The 7,896-nt window shown below is 42.3% G+C and overlaps 1 protein-coding gene across 1 annotated transcript in view; it reads right to left on the bottom strand.

Annotated features, from left to right (window-relative positions):
• hsp90ab1 (heat shock protein 90, alpha (cytosolic), class B member 1) overlaps positions 1 to 6,616 on the bottom strand; it is a 6,980-nt gene extending 364 nt beyond the window's left edge. Inside the window, 13 exon segments of the mRNA XM_061987076.1 lie at positions 1 to 185; positions 248 to 581; positions 894 to 1,162; positions 1,235 to 1,382; positions 1,447 to 1,637; positions 1,711 to 1,876; positions 1,941 to 2,252; positions 2,325 to 2,458; positions 2,538 to 2,697; positions 4,380 to 4,586; positions 4,649 to 4,764; positions 4,767 to 4,792; positions 6,414 to 6,616. The exon segment at positions 1 to 185 is cut by the window's left edge and continues 364 nt beyond it. Coding sequence (XP_061843060.1) covers positions 67 to 185; positions 248 to 581; positions 894 to 1,162; positions 1,235 to 1,382; positions 1,447 to 1,637; positions 1,711 to 1,876; positions 1,941 to 2,252; positions 2,325 to 2,458; positions 2,538 to 2,697; positions 4,380 to 4,586; positions 4,649 to 4,764; positions 4,767 to 4,792; positions 6,414 to 6,601 — 2,370 coding nt within the window. The 5' untranslated portion in view covers positions 6,602 to 6,616 and the 3' untranslated portion in view covers positions 1 to 66.
• Between the last annotated feature and the right edge of the window lie 1,280 nt (positions 6,617 to 7,896).

Raw genomic sequence — 7,896 nt, forward strand, 5'->3', positions numbered from 1 at the left:
TTACTGCAGTTTAAACGAGGAACAGTTGAAAACATGAGGCCAAGTGATGGAATTCTGGGGGTTTGTTTAATCAACTTCTTCCATGCGTGAAGCGTCATCTTCGCCGTCGCCTTCTAGTGGTGGAATCTCATCTGGGACCGATGTCGTCGTGGTCTCCTCGATGGGCGCCTCATCGTCATCGATACCTTAGGAACAACATCAGTTGGATCAATGCTCCTTTGGTGGGTAAAAAGTTTCATGGTCTTACCAAGGCCGAGTTTGATCATTCTGTAGATGCGGTTGGAGTGAGTCTGTGGGTCGTCCAGGGAGAAGCCGGAGGACAGCAGGGCGGTCTCAAACAGCAGGATGACCAGGTCCTTCACGGCCTTGTCGTTCTTGTCTGCATCGGCCTTCTTGCGCAGAGTCTCCATGATGGGGTGGTCTGGGTTGATCTCCAGGTGCTTCTTGGCCATCATGTAGCCCATGGTGGAGTTGTCCCTGAGGGCCTGGGCCTTCATGATCCTCTCCATGTTTGCAGTCCAGCCGTAGGTGCTGGTTACGATGCAGCATGGCGACGACACCAGGCGGTTGGAAACTGTCACCTAAAAACCACAACTTTTTAGGACAAGCGACGTTTCACACAGCAGAAGACGCACTAAACAGTAAGTTTAACACAATCGTGCAAAGTTAGAAGATTAAGGATTCTTGTTCCTGTCAAAGCCAAGATGTTCACCATAAAAACCAGGCAATGTTAGGTCGCATTCTGGACTCAAGACTAATATTGCTGACATTCCATTTGCAAACAAAAACACTTGACTCACCAAGATATATGTTCAACTAGGCACCTGTTCGCAACAAGACAGTCAGATGGAGTTTGAGAAACTTCTTTAAAAGTCAGAAAGTCAAGAACCAACCTTCTCTACTTTCTTGTCCAGGATCTCCTTCATGAGCTTGCACAGGTTCTCAAACTTGGCCTTGTCCTCCTCCATCTTTTTCTTCTCCTCCTCGTCCTCAGGGAGCTCCAGGCCCTCCTTGGTGACCGAGACAAGGCTCTTGCCGTCAAACTCCTTCAGCTGCTGCACACAGTACTCGTCGATGGGCTCCGTCATGTACAGGACCTCAAAGCCGCGCTTGCGGACACGCTCCACGAAGGCCGAGTTGGCCACCTGATCCTTGCTCTCACCTGGGAGGAGTAACAGGTTTCCAGGTAAGGATCATTTCTTTTTAGATTAACTAATTCAAGAGGAGGACTGACCAGTGATGTAATAGATGGACTTCTGGTTGTCCTTCATACGGGTGAGGTACTCTGTGAGGGAGGTGGTCTCGTCTCCAGACTGGGAGCTGTGGTAACGGAGCAACTCTGACAGCTTCTTGCGGTTTTGAGAATCCTCATGGATGCCAAGCTGCATGGGACAACAGTTGATTAAAATCTTGCCTCAAATGCATTCTAACTAGATTTTATGATACCTTGATGTTCTTGGAGAAGCCTTCATAGAACTTCTTGTAGTTCTCCTTGTCCTCCGCCAGCTCTGCGAAAAGCTCCAGACACTTCTTGACGATGTTCTTGCGGATGACTTTCAGGATCTTGCTTTGTTGGAGCATCTCTCTGGAGATGTTGAGGGGCAGATCCTCAGAGTCCACCACCCCGCGAACAAAGTCTGAAAGTAAAACATCTCATTAGGACCTGATAAGCTGGGTAGTGGTTTAGTCGCACTTCGGTCCCAAACGCACTCAAGTACTCTGGGATGAGCTCTTCGCAGTTGTCCATGATGAAGACTCTCCTGACGTACAGCTTGATGTTGTTCTTCTTCTTCTTGTTTTCAAAGAGATCAAATGGTGCACGGCGAGGAATGAAGAGCAAGGCGCGGAACTCCAGCTGGCCTTCCACGGAGAAGTGCTGCAGGAAGGAAAGACAGGTTCAAGAAATTGCATCAAGCTGTTTAGGTCCACAATATTGTTACCTTCACAGCAAGGTGGTCCTCCCAGTCGTTGGTGAGACTCTTGTAGAACTCGCCGTACTCCTCATTTGTGATGTCGTCGGGGTTCCTGGTCCAGATGGGCTTGGTCTTGTTCAGCTCCTCCTGGTCGATGTACTTCTCCTTGATCTTCTTTTTCTTCTTCTTGTCCTTGTCTTTGGAGTCTTCTTCGTCCTCTGAGCCGACATCTTCGATCTTGGGCTTGTCGTCTTCCTCGGTTTCCTCCTTTTCCTCCTTCTCGGGCTTGTCCTCCTCGGCCTCGTCGTCGCTGATCTCCTTGTCGCGCTCCTTCTCCACCTGAAGCATGGAGCAGAGTAAGTACAGCTTCGCTTGTCAGGGACAAGAAAAGCAGCAGAGATCAATGCTTACAAAGAGGGTGATGGGGTAGCCGATGAACTGAGAGTGCTTCTTGACGATTTCCTTCACTCGCTTCTCCTCAACGTACTCAGTCTGGTCCTCCTTCAAATGCAGGACGATCTTGGTTCCACGGCCCATTGGCTCTCCTGTGGAGTTATGCAACGATTAGAACACCACGTTACGACAGACTTCCAAGCTAAACACCCGCAGGCCAGCAACACGTACCGCTGTCAACCTTGACTGTGAAGGAGCCGCCGGCAGAGGACTCCCAGGCGTACTGCTCGTCGTCGTTGTGTTTGGTGATGACCACCACTTTCTCAGCGACGAGGTAGGCGGAGTAGAAACCCACACCAAACTGGCCGATCATGGAGATGTCAGCTCCAGCCTGTGACAGACACAGTAAAAATGATCATGTGGAAGTAGGAAAGGACAGTGATGTTTGTCCATTGACAAGCATGCGGGCCTTGTTTTTTTTCCAAATCATGACTCGTCTGAACCCGGAAAAAATCCCCCTTAGATGACGTTGTAGTTTGAAAAGCCCTTTGAGACACTTGTAATTAAGTGCTATACAAATAAACTGATACCAGTATTGATCCGAATGACTGCATCCAGTTAAACGCAGGATACTGAAGATGACATCAATGAATTAAGACTACTCAAAAACGTGAGTTACAACAGCAACAGATTTAACATTAGGTCATACATTTCTGATGTATTTTTACAAATTATATCCCGCTTTCTTGCAGATTCTAGGACATAATGACACACGCCGTACACACGCACGTAACACATGAACACGCATTAATTCGCTTTGAGTGTTAGCTAATATTGTAACAGTTTGTTTTAGCGATTATCCAATATATATTATATCACAACAGGTTTGTTCATTGCTCCTTTTAGACAGTTTTTGTATGTGCGCATTCGCTCTCCGCGCGTACCAGCCGTAAACACCAATCGTATCCAGGCCTGTAAAAATATTAAAGTGGATGACTGCTTCATGGGACACCATTATATTCAAAGTTAGCATAATACCTTCTGCATCTCTGGCTAACTTGTTTGGCACCACCAATTTGTTTAAACGTAAAAATCTCTAGACCAAATATAACGTTGCGTCTTAAACCACCAACCCCTTACAAAATTAACAAAAATAAAAGGTGTTGAATTTACACATGCTATTTAAGAGTGCCTCAAATTATACTACAAAAGATATTTAAGAGGACTTAACTATATGAACACTTCCTATCGCGGTCATCATAGTATTGCTAAATGTGCTCTAAAAGTACGTGCATGCACACACTAAAATCTTATGACGAAATCGTTAGTAAATTAGCAACACTTGTTACAAAATTCACTATTTGGCATATTTTCTGTTTCTTATGCTTCACTGATAATTGTTGTCCTACTCGGTCCAGCGGTCCTTGAACGCACCGTGACAACATCCGTCTGCTAATCCTTGATCACTCCGTTCTAAGAGGTAGGTTCAATGTGCAACAACTGAATAGCTTATATGCTCATACAGCAATGTTTATATTGGGTTATGTTGTTTCTTATATTGGGTTATGTTGTTTCTTAAAGACGTTAAGTCTCTTATTTTCATGTTAGCATTTAAGCTAGCACCAGTCAGTCCATGAGTTTACCGAAGCGCAGTTATCACTATTTTTCGATATTTAAAATGTTACCACTATCAAGTTTTACTGCAGTCACCATTAAGACCGATTATGTACCTATAATACATTGAATAAAACACTGTGGTCTCAATGCGCATTTTAGGAAAAATTGTTTCCTAACTTTCATTCCTCTTTTCCTCAAAAATTCAAGTCACATGTTTAACAGGTGTGCATAAATTAAAAAAATGTACTCAGCTGTTCGTCGCCACAGAAAACAGCACTTATGTGTGCTCAATTGCAGCAGCCGTGCGGAAACCATGTCTGTGTATTTAAAGTTACAGACACTCCATACTTTCCGGATTTGATCAATTCTTAAAATTACACTCAAACGATTAATCAAAGCGAGTTAATCATTGCAGTTCTCCAATACCCAAGTATAATCTCACCAATCAACTCTTACCTGCAAGGCCTCCATGAAGGCCTTGGTGCCAGACTTGGCGATGGTTCCCAGGTTGTTGATCAGGTCGGCTTTGGTCATGCCAATTCCAGTGTCGATGAGAGTGAGTGTGCGGTCGGCTTTGTTGGGAATTATTTCAATTTTCAGATCCTTGCCGTTGTCGAGCTTGGTGGGATCGGTCAGGCTTTCGTAGCGAATTTTGTCCAAAGCCTAAAAAAAAGCGAGGGTATTGTTTTGCTCATTTCACAGTAAAAAAAAATTTGCAGGCTTACATCAGAGGCATTGGAGATCAATTCCCTAAGGAAGATCTCTTTGTTGGAGTAGAAAGTGTTGATGATCAGGGACATCAGCTGAGCGATCTCTGCCTGGAAGGCAAAGGTCTCAGCCTCCTCCTCTTGGTGCATTTCTTCAGGCATCTGTACAATAATCAAGACACGTTAATAAAATAAAAGTACAAAATTTGAGCGTCCGCTCAGTCATAGAAAATTGTTGTGTTTTGTGACATTTGAGGTCGCTATTAACACTCCTCCAGGTGGCAGAAGTTAACCAAGACTGCATTTATAATGCAGGCCAAAGTGGCAAATCTGCTTTTTTTTCCCAGTTGACTGTTTAGATTACAAGCAGAAAGTGATTATCAGACTCCAATACAAACACGCACTCTACATCACTTGCATGCAGTCCGATGAATTGAAAACAAAGTTGAGCGGATTCTGTAAAAGAACAAGGAAGACGCTGCTACTACTACTACTGAGCAAAATAAAAGCTGCCACACCTTACAAGTGAGGTTTTTTTTTTATAATGAAAACGAATATATATGCATGTGTAATAATACATATATTGAGTAATATTTGAGAGGGTTCTAATCTTTATATGGCTTTTAAGTAGCAGTCCACACGGACATCAAATAACCTATCAAAAACTTACAGCTTATGCAAATACGCCACAGCATACACGTCATTTACGGTACTTCTACAATCGCAATTTCTGAGGGATCAAAGTATATCTTCGTAAATTACATATAATATAGCCTATTATTTGTGCACTGTTGAATAGTGATAAACCAAATTAAGACGATGTATCCCACATCCGCGTCTTTTCCTGCGAACACGAATGCCGTAGCTCGACCAAAGATGACGTAAAGAGACGCAAACAGGTCGCCTTGCCGTTTACACTGCGGTCACAACCAGATTCGAACTACCTACTGGTGTGGGACACATCTTATTGGAAAACAAGATTGGAGCGTCTGGACGGGTAGAAAATCTACGTTTTGTGATATTTGGAGCGTCGTCATCGCGCTCCTCCAGATGGCGGAAGTAACCGTTAACCAATATGGCGTCCGCATGCAGACAATGGCCGCAGCAAACACGTGGTTTACAAACCGCAAGGGCATATTATAAACATTGCAAACACTTGGAAAAAATACCGCTATTGCTATTAGTACTATCATACATCGAATTCTCATTAGCGACACGGTAAAACCAACTCTCGCAAAGCCGCTTAAAAGGCCTCACTATCAAAACACCAAATATTGCGACAATAGCACCACACCAGTCATTCAAGTCATGATTAAAACACATTTTCACCCGGATAGTCAAACGTTCATTTAATGTAAGTGGGAGGAGGTACACAGCTTTACATAATGCTGACATGTTGTGAAGTCGGGTGTTCTGTCAGAATTTATGAAAATTGATGCAAATCCTAGAAATGTCCGTTGTATATGCGAATGGTGAAATCGATAAGGTTAGTCAAATAACGACCAAGGCCTTTGATGACACCTGCTTTTTATGCAACTAAGGCTCCACCTAAAGGGCCCGCTCTCTCTGCAGTGATGCGCCCGACAAGGATCGACGCTGTAGCATTTTATTAATAAACATAACACGACATAGTATTAAATACGACACTTTGTGACCGAGCACAAGCAGACAAATGAGGCTGGCCGTATTGTCGTGACTCAGGGATATCACACATCATCACTACGGTGGTCAAAATGTTTCAATATTTAGATAAATACCAACGATATGATTTTTTTGTACCTACCTTGATTGTTGTGTTGACTTTTTCTTGAATAAAATGCAACCAAATAAGTGTCCCCTCTGCTCTCTGACGCAGGAAAAAGGAAAGGGACTTCCTTTTATTTGACCGGAATCTTTATACACACGCGTTTCGATGTGCAAGTCATATCCCTCCGCGGTGCACCGTGTAGCTACTGTCGAGCTTATTGACATGGACGTCTTATAAACGACATAATGTCCCTAAAATCAGTTTGCTAAAACAAGGATAGTATATGTAAATACATACAGATTATGGGTACATTGCAAGATTATGATTTTATGTTATACAAGTAAATTGAATTATAAGTGCAAGAGTGCGTTGCTGCCATCTTGTGGCATCCGGGTGAATGCCGCTTCAGAACCGATATAAAGGTGACGCGCTATTACTTCATATTTTCAACACCCCTTTGTCGAATTAAAACTATTTTGATCATCACAATAAAACCACTTTAAAAAACTTCAAAGACATCGTTTATAGTGCAGTAAACTGACAAAACACACCGGGAACTTTTTTCTAGTGGAGGGATATGCAAAATTGAAACGGCTGTGCTTCGTTTGTTCTAGCACTTTCTGCGATAAAAAAAGAAAAGAAAAGAAAACCCGCCTTGTGTGACGTCACATGCTTGTCAACTGCAGCCCTGACTGCACAGCTGCTGCCTACAAACACCATGGCAACCTTTTTTTCGTAAAAAAATATTACAAACGAAACGATTGATGTTATCTAACCCACCTTTGTTGGGTCAACTTAACATAGCGAACAAAGGTGTTGACGTGTCACCATGCGCTATAAGTTGCAATATTACAGACACATATATGTGACAGTGACATATATATATTTATATATTGTGTAGTTATAATTTTATATGTATATACGTGTGTGTTTGTGTGTATTTAATAAATATATTAATTTATATATACATATTTTGATTGGTCAGTGAGACAATACTCAACATTAAACAACTCTATTGTTCCGTTCAAAGGTTAGACACAGAAATCTGAATTTCCTAGTGGAATCAAAATCTGGGTTTATTTTTTATTTTTTTATTACAGACCGCACAATGATGTACGTGCATGTGACTTCTTTTTTTTTTAATGTTTTTTTTCGTCTATGTTCTTAAAGACAATAATGTTAAATTAACTGTTAAAGCATCCAACAAAGGCCTTTGTTTGGGCACCCATTTTGGCAGGTTTGACAACGCTTACAATTCGAGTGTGCCGACTTCCCAGGCAACAAGAACGCATTGTTTTGCAATTGCAACTGATGACATTACAACCTATTATGGTTGACGATTTTATCCATTGGTTTGATTGATAGATTGATTGAAACCTTTATTAGTAGATTGCACAGTACAGTACATATTCCGTACAATTGACCACTAAATAGTAACACCCAAATAAGTTTTTCAACTTGTTTAAGTCGGGGTCCACGTAAATCAATTCATGGTACAAATATATACTATCATCATAAT

Source organism: Nerophis lumbriciformis, linkage group LG26 (genome assembly GCF_033978685.3).
Source record: "Nerophis lumbriciformis linkage group LG26, RoL_Nlum_v2.1, whole genome shotgun sequence".
NCBI classification, from domain to species: domain Eukaryota; kingdom Metazoa; phylum Chordata; class Actinopteri; order Syngnathiformes; family Syngnathidae; genus Nerophis; species Nerophis lumbriciformis.